The 14,512-nt window shown below is 38.7% G+C and overlaps 1 protein-coding gene across 1 annotated transcript in view; it reads left to right on the top strand.

The window, feature by feature from the left end:
* LOC136885568 (zinc finger protein OZF) overlaps window positions 1-5,749 on the top strand; it is a 31,499-nt gene extending 25,750 nt beyond the window's left edge. The window contains exon 3 of the mRNA XM_067158212.2: window positions 5,029-5,749. Within this exon, the coding sequence (XP_067014313.2) occupies window positions 5,029-5,743 (715 nt within the window). The 3' untranslated portion in view covers window positions 5,744-5,749. The remainder of the gene's footprint in view (window positions 1-5,028) is intronic.
* Window positions 5,750-14,512: the final 8,763 nt, after the last annotated feature.

A 14,512-nucleotide genomic window follows, 5' to 3' on the forward strand; every position in this document is an offset into this window, starting at 1 on the left:
TCGTTCATGAACGAACTGACTCTTTTGAACGACTCACTGAGAGTCGACTCTTGTAAGAGCTAGCTCCCTCCTTGCTCCTTGAGAGCTAGCACGAGCCGACTCTTTTATCAACAGCTAGTCGTTCAATTACGAGTCGACTCTTGTATGAGCTAGCTCCCTCCTTGCTCCCTGAGAGCTAGCACGAGCCGACTCTTTTATCAGCAGCGACTCCAAGAAAGAGCTAGCTCGTCACATCGACTCTCGTTCATTTCTAGCCAATGCCATGCCTCAGATAATCACGTGACGTACTGAAGCCGCTTTCTTTTTTATAGGCTGCCCAGTCTAGCCTCTTCCCGCATTCAGTCAGTGCTCTGAGTGCACTGGTTGTGGGTTGTTTGTTAGGTACGTTTTTGTGCCATTGTTCTGGCAACTTGCAACGTAACGAAACAATGAAATGAAATAAACATGTTATTGAGCAATACTTACCTGTTCACTTCCTGTATGCACTCATAATCTATGAAGGATGTAGGGCCTAGTATAGATCCAGTAGGTTAGGAGCAAATAAACGACACGAAGTTCGGGTTAACTAACCTCAACTAAGCACGAACAAACAGTCGCTATCCAGAATACTGAATATACCACTCGGCAAGTAGAAACGGCGTAGTTTTATTCTGTCTGAAATAATTAAGAAATACTCTGATAAATCCTCATCTGTTTCTTAAATGAGTTCGTAGTTATGAATTAACATATTGCCAAAATCTTTCGGTTTTACGGTACAGTGGATAAAATAATATACCGTAGTTTTAAATCGAATTAAGGCAAATAGAAAATAACACTAGTTTTGGCTTTAAAATATAGGCTAAATAACTCATACCAACGTGCATACCTACCGCAGTACATTTTCAAATAATTTTTTATTGACGTGTAAGAAGTCCGACTCCTCAGCTGGATGGTCAGCATTGAGGCCCTCGCTGCAGAGGGTCCCGGATTAGATTCTCGGCCAAGTCGGGAATGTAATTCTTCTGGCTGGGGAACTGGGTATTTGTGTTTGTCCCAACACTTTCCTCTTCATATTCAGACAACACACCACAATACCAACCACCATAGAAACACGCAATATTGATTACATCCCTCCGCATAAGGTTAGCGTCAGGAAGGACATCGGGTCATAAAACAGGGCCAGCCGGGCTGAGTGACTCAAACGGTTGAGGCGCTGGCCTACTGACACCAACTTGGCAGGTTCGATCCTGGCTCAGTCCGGTGGTATTTGAAGGTGCTCAAATACGTCAGCCTTGTGTCGGTAGATTTACTGTCACGTAAAAGAACCCCTGCGGGGCTAAATTCTGGCACCTCGGCGTCTCCGAAAACCGTAAATGTAGTTGGTGGGACGTAAAGCCAGTAACATTATTACTTATTATAAAACTGGGCCAAATCCACATTTGCGGAACAGTTCGCACCCGCGAACCCACAAGTGTAGGAAAAGTGGTCGAAGAGGAAGAAGAAGTAAGTTTAGATAGTGTAAGGAATGCCAATATATCGAACATATACGACTCATACGGTTTAATCGTTCTTGAAAAAAAAAAAGAAGAGAGTGTGACCATACTGTACACGAAAAATAGGCAAAATGCTATGCGTACTTTAGTATACTTGGTTATATGTACATTTGTGCTGATAGTAGTTTAATCAGCTCACGTTAAAGATCGCGTTTAATCAGCTATGTTTCCTACGCTGCATTAATGAATGAAAGAATCTGTTGTCCCAACGCGGAGTGTCAAGTAAGAAACTTTCTGCAGCTCCAGTCAAAAGAGGATATTCTGATGACATCTTTTGAGTGAAATGTAAACTACGTGCACAGGAATAGAGATTCTTCTTATGCTTATCTGGATTGCCGGGGTCGAACGGAAGTATTGCCAATATGTCGAACATACGTCCCGTACGGTGCATTCAATCTTGAAAGACATCATTTTAAGGAGAATGTAACTTAGGCAAAGTAATATTAGATTTCATCAATCAACACTGTATATTTGTGACACGTTTCTTCGTTACTTTATCATCGGATTAATTGCGAATGTTGGCAGCAATGTACATTTGTTTCATTCCAAGAGTAGCGTACCAAACTGTACATTGTGTTGCCATCTGTTGTGTAAAAGGTGAACTATCTCTCACCATCTCGCTCCTTCAAATAAAGACGGGAGTCATGATTAATCTAGAAGATGTAAAATCACGCTATTTTGGGCGCTTCTGAATAAAAAACTCATGGCTTAGTGTATACTATAGTAACTTACATCCCATTACATTCTTAAACAATTATTTATTAACGTGTAAGTATTGCCAATATCATGAACATACGTCTCGTCACGGTGCATTCAGTCTTGAAAAGCATCATTTTAAGAAGAAAAGAACATGGGCAAGTAATATTAGATGTTATCCATTAATACTGCATATTTGTTAAACATTTCTTCGTTACTGTATATAAAGCTTTATCGTTAGATTATTTGCCAATGTTGCCAGAAGTGCATTTGTTTATTTCAAGAGAAGCTTTCTGAACTAGACGTTGTGCTGCCATCTGTTGTGGAAAATATAAACTATTTGTGCTATATCGTTCGTTCCCGGAAGTCATACAGAGCGACCGGAAGTCATAAAGAGCCGTCTGCCCTAAACCGGATGAACGAATGAACGAACGAACCTGGAGCGGAGAGCGGCCTCTGACTTCCTGGCTCGCTCCTACCTTCCCGCTCCCAAGAGTCGACTCTTTTGAACGACTCTCAGTTAGGAGCGGGAGCAAATGAGCTAGCTCCCTCAAAAGAGCTAGTTCGAGCCATCACTAGTGTGTACTCTAAAGGTGTCAGAGACTAATAAACTGATTATTCAAACCAATTTTGAGAAGAGAATATTTTGCAGGAGTGCTGCAAAGTGCAATTGCATGGATGATATATTCTAGAATTTATTTGAATAAATTAGAGTAAGATTTTTTATGGTGTCAGAAATTGTTTTAATTTAGTTCAATCTCATATTTGAACACTAGTGCTCAACCTATGCATTCCCTTGGATATGACACATTTCTAAATATTTGAATGTGATTTGATAGAATCTCATGATGTTCTTTTAAGAACAAAATGTTATTCTGTTTTAATTGTTTCTTTTTCATGTTTAATACTGTCACCATATGTTTTCTTACAGGTAGTTTATAAATTTTATTACTCAAAATTAGTATAATCAAAATTGGGCTATTCTGCTGTTGTCCACTCCTGTCATTCCTGCCAGATGTTTCAACTACCCCTGCGTAGTCATCGTCTATGTACTTTTTCCTGTGTCCCGCTGGCGACTGTGATGGTTGCTGGGGAGGCAGTTGTATTTATATCCGAGTGTGTTTTTGTGTTTGTTGATGTTACAATAGACTATTGAGCCTTGGCACTTACAGTATTGTTACATCCACTATATAAATTCTAGGGATAATAATAGAGACTTTCTGATATGATTGAGAACATATTTTGTAGCTGTTACTTCTGCCAAAAATCCATGTGACCCTCTAACATCTACTGGAGTCTATAGGATAGCGTACAGCTGTGGAGCTATTTATATTGGCACGACTGGCAGAAGTGTCTTAAGACTTGCCTGACGGAACACGAAAAGGAACTGTCACCTGATGCAGTATGACAAATCAGCAGTATCAGCAGTAGCGGAACATGCAATGCTTGACGAAAAGCATGAGATCTTTTTTTTTTTTTTCGCTAGGGGCTTTACGTCGCACTGACACAGATAGGTCTTATGGCGACGAAAGCATGAGATCCGTTACGAGGATACTGATATATAACATCCCACTTCCATACTCCCATCTATTGAAACACACAAAAATCTGAATAACTTTAATAGAAAGGAGGAAGGATGGAAGATCACAAGACCTGGTACTGCCCCTTATATAACTCACGGCCAAAGCCAACTAAGATTACGGACATCACAAGTCACTTTTTTAAAGGTACAGTCAAAGGTTCCACCTTTACAATACTAAAAGTTTGTTGTTTAATTAGCAATTAACAAATGTCGGAACATGTTTTGTCCTTCTTGGCGGACATCATCAGCCGAAATACTTGTAAGATACGTAAAATAGACAGAGACAAATACACATTAAAATACGATTCACCACTCTCTGACTTTCTGTTATTCTTTTTGATTCAGGTTCTTCCCACTCCTCTTTCAATCTTCTGGGGTCTGTCGGTCTTTCATTGGTCATTCAGGTGAAGGAGTGTCTCTGCAGTGTATGTTGCTTCTGGTTTTTATAGCTGTTATTGTGTTTTAGTTTTGTGTGTAAGGATAGGCACTTTTTCTTGTTTTTTAAGCTGTCTCTGGTTAATCTTTGTGCTTTAGCTAGCTTTTTTAAATTCATGTTTGGATCAATGTTTTTGCTTTAGATTGTTTATTGGTTGACTACAGATCTACATGTATTACTGACTTATGGGCTAACACACATTATTTAGAACCCAATCTTTCTTTTGTGCTATATTCAGAGTACTACAGTATGATAATTTAAGCAACCAAGCTTTGCTAACTAACGTAACCTAAATCTCGTTCTGTTCATATAAAAGTAGCTCACAAATAGATCTAGCACTGTTTTTCCTGACCTAAGATGAAATCCCTTCCCCTTATTTCTACTTCCCCTTCATATAATAATAGGTCTCTGTTATGAATTTTGTTTTTTCTACATTCTGTGTCACCATCTTTCTTACACTTCTCATATATCTGGATGCGATCCTTCTTCTAAATTTTAAATCTTACGTACGTACGTATGTATGTATGTATGTATGTATGTATGTATGTATGTATGTATGTATGTATGTAATTTTTGAACTTTTAATTGAGAACTGGATCAGTCTACCATGTGTACCACATGTCATAAATTCAATAGTCAACGTTCATTAAGTAAATTTATCCCCAGACTCTTGTTATGTGTTCAAAAGTGACTGATCTGTTGCTGCCTTTCATGACTGTGAAATATACCAAATACATGAACATATTGACATTCTGTTTTGATCTTAATCTTTACTCTTTCAGACACCAGACCCCGTCTCTTGCTACTGCTCAGATGAGAGCGATTGATAATCGTGCCATTCAGAAAAGAATCGAAACCACTATTGAGCTGGATACTGATATCGATGAAGTTTCATACCCCAACTCTAGAAATGAGGGTGAGACGTCATCTTCTGGTGAAGGACAGAACATTACTGAAAAAGGGAAAGAACATTTTACATCCCCACAGTGCAGTAGACCCTTGGCAAGTGAAAAGAAACTTGTTCAAATGCACACTAATTCAAATAATTGTGAAGGTGGAAATTTGCCTCTTAATGAGAAAATATCTGTTGATGGTGGGACAAGAAAAAACGCTTCAAGTTTACAGTCTGACTCAACACAAGAAAGACCAGAATTTTCTTGCAAAGAGTGTGGAATCTTTCTCAGTAACATACAGACCTATAAGAAACATAATATGGCATATCATAGAGATCAGGCTTTTAAATGCAATGTGTGTGGTTCCCTTTATGTGCAGCAATCAGATCTTGACTCACATATGATTGTTCATACTGCAGATCGACCTTATTCTTGCTTTATATGCAAGAAGGCATTTAGACAGATTCGCACGCTGAGACTTCATCTTCGGTGTCATGAAGGCAAGGCAAAATTCCCATGTGAAATTTGTGATAAAATCTTTGATTCGATTGTGGCTCTTAGGCAGCATCTTTTTAGTCATACAGGAAAGGAAGTTCAGCCATAATGAATGAAGTATTTTCAGACAGAGTTGCGAAGATTGAAATGTCTGAAGGGCAAGGGTATCACAATCGTAGAGGCTAAAATTAGCAAAGATGCTATTTCTAAGTTAATTTGTTTTGTCCTTGTTATTTTGCCTTATTTACAGCTTTCAGCATAAATTTCATAACTTGTGCTGTTGTATATTAATATTTCTATTATATGTGGTAATGCTTATTGAAGGAGGGACATTTTTTTTAATATTTATCTCATTTCTCTTTTAGGCAGCCTCTAAATTGAGGAAGTGTGTATATATAGTAAAGGTCGAAAAAACCTCTGTCAATATTACAAAGGGTGTTTTTTAAGTAAGTACCATTTTTAAATATGGCCACTGCAGCCCTTCGATCGTCGTTCAGAGCATGCACGCTCAGTACACATATCTGAAGGTTAGCCAAAAACGCCATTACAAAACATTCGCCCGTATTTGTGTATATTGAAAATGCCTCCGACAATTAATGGTCCCTCCGAGTATGAGGTACACGCTGTGATTCGATTTTTAACCCTTTTGCTCCCAGACATTTTGGCAGGGAATGTGCAAGAAATCCCAGGCCCTTTTTTTGCTTTATTGTAGTAATTTACTAAAATATGCATATTTCACTTATTTGTTGTCCAAACTGAAGAATTTTTTTAATGTTTTATTTGTAAATACATACTCTAAGGGTCGATTGTATAAACCGTTTGATCTTAGATCAGAGACAAAATTGATCTCGGTTCACGCAAGACTCGTACATTTGTATTGAATAAACATTATTCTGAGATCAATTCACACTGAACTACGATCAACTTTGATTGGAGAAATTTCTCCAATCAAACTCTTTGATCTTAGTTCAAGGAGTTGTTTCCTACTTGAGATACAAGAACAGCTGATTCTTAATAAAATATTACCTGTGTTTTTACGATAAATGGTTAAAAAAATACACTGAAGTCTAACTTCATACATTGCTAGCTATAGTTGTCCGTATATAGGCAATATTACGCTTCTTTTTCCGCAGTGTAATGTAATAATTCTATAACATAACATCGATAAATTGCTTACGTTATTGTCTTATCTTGTTCGTATTTTACAGATGTCTGATTACTCTGATTTCTCGGATATTTCTTCTGATGATGAAAATGATTAATTTCGTCGGGCTCCTCGTGTGTTCTGTGAAAGAGGAAATTCAATGAGAGGACTGAGTTATAAGAAGTTAAAACTGAGGGATCACATGGAAAAAGATACCGTGGAACAGCTAGAACTCAGGTTCCGTGATATTCTACTTAAAACCTACTAATTCCAATGCACATGTTGTTACTAACTTTGAGATTCTTTGCCACGGGAAGTTTTCAGTTAGTCGTTGGTGACTTACTGCATGTAGATGCAGTGACAGTCTGCAGAGCCAGTCATCGCGTATCTAATCTTATTGCTGCACTGAAACACGAGTTTATCAAAATGCCTTCCGAACAACATGACGTGAGGAAAATCATGCGTGATTTTTTCGATGTAAAACACTTCCCTGGTGTTATAGGTGCTATAAATTGTACCCACATATCTATAATATCTCCTGGGGGCAATAACGCAGAAGTTTGTAGGAATCGTCATGGGTGGTTTTCGTAAAATGTTCAAGTTATTTGTTATGCTAGGCTCAGGTCCCTAAATATCGTAGCTTATAATTGAGCCCATAAAGCAACCAGGTCAGCAATAGAAAGAACCTTTGTTGTTGTGAAAAGATGGTTCCCTTGTCTCAGTATGGAAATAAGAGTGAAGTTAGCTCGTGTTCCAGTAAACATAGTTGCAGCATTAGTTTTGCTGTGTTCGCTGTAAGAAGAGCATTCGAAGAAACCAGTACCTGCTACAAATTACGTTCATGGAAGAGAAACCACTGCTATAAGGGCAGCAATTATTAATACTGTATTTACAAAAAATTTGCAGTTGGCTGTTACGAAAAGTGGTTCAAACTAAATTATACGAGCAGTATATCTGCAACAAAAATAGCCAAAAACATAATGTACTTTACAACTCTATGCGTCTAATAACGCCACTGTACTATGCAATTAAACCCAGTTTTCCTTATTGTCCAGGCCTGACTTTCTCCTTTTCATTAAAATTTCCATTTTTTAATTTTCATTATCAAGTTTTAAGGTCTCAGTTTCATTTTATGCTAGGCGACCATGACTTCGTGAGCACATCAGCTGTTTTCGAGGTCGAGGTGTTGAGATCAGCTGATTTGGAAGCAGGAGCCTGAAATAGAAGAAATGAAGTGTAGGCCTATTGCTTGCCGACAAATTTAACTTACATAATACAGGATTAATGTATGATTTCTCTACTTACTTGTTCAATACAAATATTTCAATCATTTTTTCTTTATTTCTGTCTTTCGCTCGGCACACAATACAAATACGAATGAAAACATTCACACTGCTCAACTGCGACTCGCGACACTCGACTTGTTTTTGCGCTGTTGCAAAAGCGCTCACATATGAACTGGGATCAAAATTGAACTTCGATTAGTTGATCTTAGATCAGTGTTTTACAACACAATACCGGTCTGATCTCAGATCATTTTCTGAACTTAGACTAAAACTGATCTCCAGTCAGTGATGTTTATACAATCGGCCCTAAAAGGTACTAAATGCAAACGGTAAATAGTCATGCAAGAAAGATATATAATTTTCCAAAATTTACTGACCAAATCAGAAAGTTTTTTATTTTTTTCACATTTCTTCAGAATTTCAAATACAAAAACATAGCTGGCCTCCAACCATCCATATCACTTAAAAGAACATTTAAAAATGAACAAAAACCACTAAATTTCAAAAGTTTATTTAAAGAAATAACATAGTTATTGAAGATTAAACATTCACCAGCAATTTGTATTCCTCTGCACATAAATTTCATATGTTCAAAATAACAATAGTAAATAAAAGGAAAACCCACAAAAATGTCACTTTTCATGAAAATAACATTTTAACTTTTTTAAATTATACTTTACTATTTACAGTTCATATATTTACAGTGCACCTACCTGGCCACAGCTGGATAAAGGGAAATGATGATGATGATGATATTTACAGTATACAGTATATGTACAAACATATATGTGCCGATAACTTTTAACATCTGTGCAGAGGGTAGCATAAACAGTACAATCCCTCTTTGCACTTTAAACATATAAAATTAGATTTTTTCCTTTTGCCTCCAGATTTGGTGCTAGCTGCACTACATACACAGCAGTTTCTTTCCTTTTTTGAGAGGTAGTTTTTCAAAAAACTTTCTCTACATCCCGCCTACTGGCATCACTACCATTCATTTCCCTCCAACAACGTAGTCAGCTGGCGCACAAGATCAATGCCTTCTATATTTTGCTCGCTTCTTTTGGCAGTGTATACTATACTAAAGTTTGTTTAAGTGGTTGATATGAGTAGAACATTTCTACCCAATTAATTTGATGTATGTTACACGTATATTTGAGAGTGTATTATATGTTCAAAAAATTATTTACGAAACGTCCGTATATACAGAAATTGGGATATCTTGCACATACCGCTGACGTCCATATGTACGGATGCTGGGAGCGAAAGGGTTAAATGGAAAAGGCATGAAAGCTGTTGAAATTCATTGGCCGATTAGTGAAGTATATGAAGAATACACTATGAGCAAAAGAACTGTAAGAAAATGGGGTTAGAGCATTTAATGAAGGCTATACTAATGTCTACGACGAGAAGCGTAGTGACCGACCATATGTCAATACTGAAGACTTGGTGCAAAAAGTAGATGCAGAGGTTTGAGAAAACAGTTGCTGTATGATTTCCCATTAAGTTATGAGTTGCCTGAAATTTCAAGGAGTGTTCTTTATGAAATTGTATCAGGACGCTTAGATTATCGGAAGTTGTTCTCATGCAATCCAAAAAAAAACAGCTTGTCATATGCACAAGTAGGACTCTTGCTTCATGACAGTGTATGACCTCACACGACTAATCGAACCAGAGACTTCATTGCTTCATTTGGTTGGGGACAATTTGATCATCCTCCGTATAGTCATGACCTTTATTTATTTATATCGTGTCAGAAGCATACACAAGTTTAAAATTAAATATAAGGAAAAAAACATAAAACAATATAAATACTTAAATGACGAAGACCCACGTTAAACTATGTGAGCCCAAAATCTTGCAACATCAAGTGCATTTGGCTTCGCTTTAACCAGGTCTTCTGTTGTGCAGCTGAATGGGCATGAACTACATTGCAACAAATGGGCTGTGGTCTGCTCTTCTCCACATACTCACAAGGTACTGTCCACTTCGAAACCCCATTTCCTCTGGTTTGCCCTGCACCGCGTAACACCAGAGCGCAGTCTATTCAGTGCTCTCCAATTCACCCAATCTGTGACATGGCCAGGAGGGAGTTCCTCTTTTGGGGTCATCCATTGACTGATCCTCGTATGTTGACTCCTGACGCGCCGTTCTTGAATTCTTGCTTGCTGCGTTGTTCCTGCAAGTGTTTCGGTTGCTCTCAAGAAGCTTTTCCTAGGCTTAAGCCATTGGCGTGGTGGCTCATATCCAAACAAAGGGTGGGCTTCTGATGTCAACACCTTTCTCTTTTCTTTCTTGGCTGCCACTTCACGGCGGATATTGGGAGGTGCTATCCCTGCAAGGCAATACACTTTTTCCAAAGGTGTAGGTCTCGAACATCCAGTAATAATGCGGCAGGTTTCTTTGAGTGCTACATCAACTGCTTTGGCATGGCAAGATTTGTACCACACCGGGCATGCGTATTCAGCGGCGGAATAGCAGAGTGAAAGGGCAGATGTCCTCACTGTGTCTGGTTGTGCTCCCCAAGATGTTCCAGTCAGCTTCCGCACAATATTGTTTCTAGCAGCCACTTTCTGCTTGATGTTAAAACAATGTTTTCTGTAGGTTAAGGCACGATCCAGAGTGACTCCGAGGTACTTCGGGGTTGGATTGTGTTGTAATACTATGCCTTGCGAAGTGACCTTCAGAGTTCGGGAAGCTTCTCTGTTCTTTAGATGGAAAACACAGGTTTGCGTCTTAGTTGGGTTTGGTGTTAGTTGATTCTTCTTGTAATAGCCAGCAAGAGTGTCTAGAGCTTTGGACAATGTTTGTTCAATCGCCTCAAAGTTATCCCCCTGAGAAGTGATGACACAATCATCAGCATAGATGAAACTATTCATCCTGGCAGGAAGAGGCTGATCATTGGTGCCAACACGCTTCCCTGAGGTAGTCCGTTCTTCTGTATCCTCCACCTGCTTCTTTTTCCCTGGAACTCAACAAAGAAGCTTGTAGTAGGTTTCTAATGGCACAAGTCAGATGAAAGTCCTTTGTCATGCTATATACCTTTCCTAGAAGAATTCGGTGATTAACAGTATCATATGCTGCCGAGAGATCTATAAATGCAGTTCCTGTGATTTTCCGGCTTTCAAAACCATCTATGTGTTGACTTAATTTCAACACCTGCGATGTGCAGCTTTTCTCTCTCCTGAAACCAGCTTGCTCTGGAATCAGAAGTGGCTCGATTTTATCAGTCAACCTATTGTGGATTAGTCTCTCCAGAATCTTATAAAGATGACACAATAAGGAGATTGGTCTGTAGCTCCTAGGGTCATTTTTATCTTTGCCTGGTTTTAGAATGGCTATGACCCTAGCCTTCCTCCATATTTTAGGTATGAAGGAAGACTGAATGCAGTTGTTCATGAGTTCTACCAACCAGCACTTCGCAGTAGGACCAAAGTTCTTAATTTGTTCCATTCGAAGGTCATCGAGTCCTGCTGACTTCCCAATCTTACACTTACTGAGAGCTAATTCCAGTTCAGTTAGTGTGAAATGCTTAGATAACGCATTGCTCTCGTCTAGTTGTCTGACTATAGGATTCTTCCTTACTTTCATGGAGAGTGTTGGTTTTCCATTAAGCAATTTGATCTGCACTCACGTTGGCATGTGTGCTAGCTTGCGTAGGATCATTGCTCAAGCGTTTTAAAAGTCTCCAAGCTTCTTGACTGCTCCTACCCATATGGACTTCAGACATCAACTTCATCCATGTCTCCTTCTTTGCCTGGGAGATAGAGCACTTTGTGCTGCTTGAATCGTTTGCTCACTAAATGGGTCTTCTTCGTGAAGCCTGAGTAATCGTGTAGCAGCGCAGTTGTTTCACGAGTTATACCTTGAAGGTAGCGTGTCCTGCAGCCTCTGGGAATTGATGCCTGTGAACAGAATTTCACGATATCAATGAATTTGTCATAATCTTGGGATATAGGAGAGACAGTTTTTATCCTCTCATCCAACATACTGGAAAACCTTTTCCAGTCAGCCTTTCGAAAGTTATATCTCCGTCTGAACCGAACTTCGTGTGGTCTTATGGATGAAGAGAGGTGACATATTAGTGGCCGGTGTTGTGTTCTTGGGATTTGTGAACCCATTTCTTTTGAACATTGCTGCACAAAGCAGTTGCTCACAATGAGAAGATCTGGGTTATACCCTCAGTGCCATCTTCCACTGTTGAAGGAGGAGGGAAGCTTACTGTCGTGAATAAGGGACAGCTCCTGAGTTTCAGCCCATGAAATGACGATCTCTCCATTCTCATCTTCTTGAGCATATCCCCAGACGTGACTGCGGCTGTTAAAATCACCGATTACTATTGACTTTGTTTGATTACCAAAATTTGCAGGTGGTGAGAAAGAGAACTTGTCATTTGGAGGCTTGTACACAGATGTAATGGTAATGTTGCATAGCTCCACAGTGATTATTTTGATGTCGTTATCTTCAGTATGATGAGTACTGCTGATCTGGAGGTCTGGCTTTACAAATACAGCACTGCCATATTTCGCATGTGGCCTTTCTGCAACTAAAATCATTCCTGAAATCTTTGGACATTTCTGATGTTCATCCCTATGCGTTTCCTAAATGCACAAGACGTCACATTTCTGATCTTGGCATAGTTTTTGCAAGAGTTGTTCTTTGGCAGCTGACAAGCCTTTAATATTTATGGATATTATTGTCATGGATGGCTCTGAAAAGAGCCGTTTCTTAAAATACATTTTGAGATTGATTAGTTCTGCTTCTGGTGTGAGAGAATCAGCCGTCTAGGAAGAGTCCTAGTCCGTTGCCCAGGAGACACCTGGACGTATAACAATATCACATGCAAATACACCCTACTGGGAGGTTTCTCTCGTGTCCCCCAGTCATGACCTAGTGTCTAGTGACTACCACTTACCACATGTTCCTGCACCTGAAAAAGATTTAGGAAGTCAACGCCACGACAATAATGACCTAAAAACGACCGTGCTGAAGTGGCTGGCACATCAGGTACCAGATTTCTGTGTGGATGGAATTTAGAAGCTGGCTTCACGAAATGCCTGGAACTTATGTTGAGAAGTAGTTTAAGGCACAGGATTACATGTAAAAAAAGAATTGTTTAAAAAATTACATTACTTTTTTTTCATCAAAACGGTACATACTTTTAAAAAAAATGCCGTGTATATAATATGTCAGTGAATGCTGATTGTCTGTTGAAATGTCTGCTTTTAAGATTTTTGTTAGAAGAATCTGATGGAATGTACAAGAAAAGTATTATTTGAATCTAGTACCCTTTAAATAGAATCATGTCAAGAATGAAATTAATTGTAGTGAGCAGTGATGCTATCATTATTAGTGACATTAGATAACTTTTGTCTTTTGTAGTGATTTGCATAAAGAGAAATAAAGTACATTTGACTTCTTACAGATCATTCAGAGTTAATTCAAACTACTTTGTGTAATGCTGTATTCTGGTATCAATATATCTAGAGACTAGAAAAGCAAATGCTGCTGGCATGTTGTAATCATGTTTCTGAGAAACCTGCCTGTGTATTTATTACAATCCCCCCCATGTTTAAATTGTAATGATATTTAGCAGGAAAATCTGGCTCCTTAGCATATTGGCCTTAATCCTACAAGGACCAAGGGGGGACCTCCAGGGCCCACAGAATAAATTGCTTCTTGTAATGAGATACATTTTGCAATGGTTGTAAGGAATTATATTCTTATTTGAATCATAAGTTAACTACCGGTACCATAATAAAATAATTTTGAAGCCTTTTTCTTATCTTAAAGTGATAATCAAAACTGCTATGCACCTGCAAGGCCCACCCTTGGTCCAAGTGAAGACCAGTTTGTCTACGTATAAGTACCATTGATTTTCACATCAGCCTTGCCCAAGTATGTTTCAGCCAGGCTGTGTGGCTCAGATTGTTGAGGTGCTGGTCTTTTGACCCCAATTTTATAGCTTCACTCAGATATGTTAGGCTTGTGTCACTAGATTTACAGGAGCATAAAAGAAATTCTGGCAGCTCAGCATCTCCGAAAACCGTAAAAAAAAGTATTATTATTATTAGTAGGTTCTAGGAATGGACAAATAATGACAAAGGTAATAAAATCAAGAATGACAACAAGAAGCAACAATACTGGTTATTGTTAGATTAGCAGTTAGTGTGTGATTGTAATGTTACAGATAAAATACTCTTTTTATATATTGTTCCTTAAGCTGTGAGTCAACATCAATCAAAATTAATTTAGTGTTGACCGAGCTTGATAGCTGCATTCGCTTAAGTGCGGCCAGTATCCAGTATTCGGGAGATAGTAGGTTCGAACCCCACTGTTGGCAGCCCTGAAAATAGTTTTCCGTGGTTTCCCATTTTCGCACCAGGAAAATGCTGCGGCTGTACCCTAATTAAGGCCATGGCCGCTTCCTTCCCACTCCTAACCCTTC

The sequence above is a fragment of the Anabrus simplex genome, chromosome 14 (genome assembly GCF_040414725.1).
Source record: "Anabrus simplex isolate iqAnaSimp1 chromosome 14, ASM4041472v1, whole genome shotgun sequence".
NCBI classification, from domain to species: domain Eukaryota; kingdom Metazoa; phylum Arthropoda; class Insecta; order Orthoptera; family Tettigoniidae; genus Anabrus; species Anabrus simplex.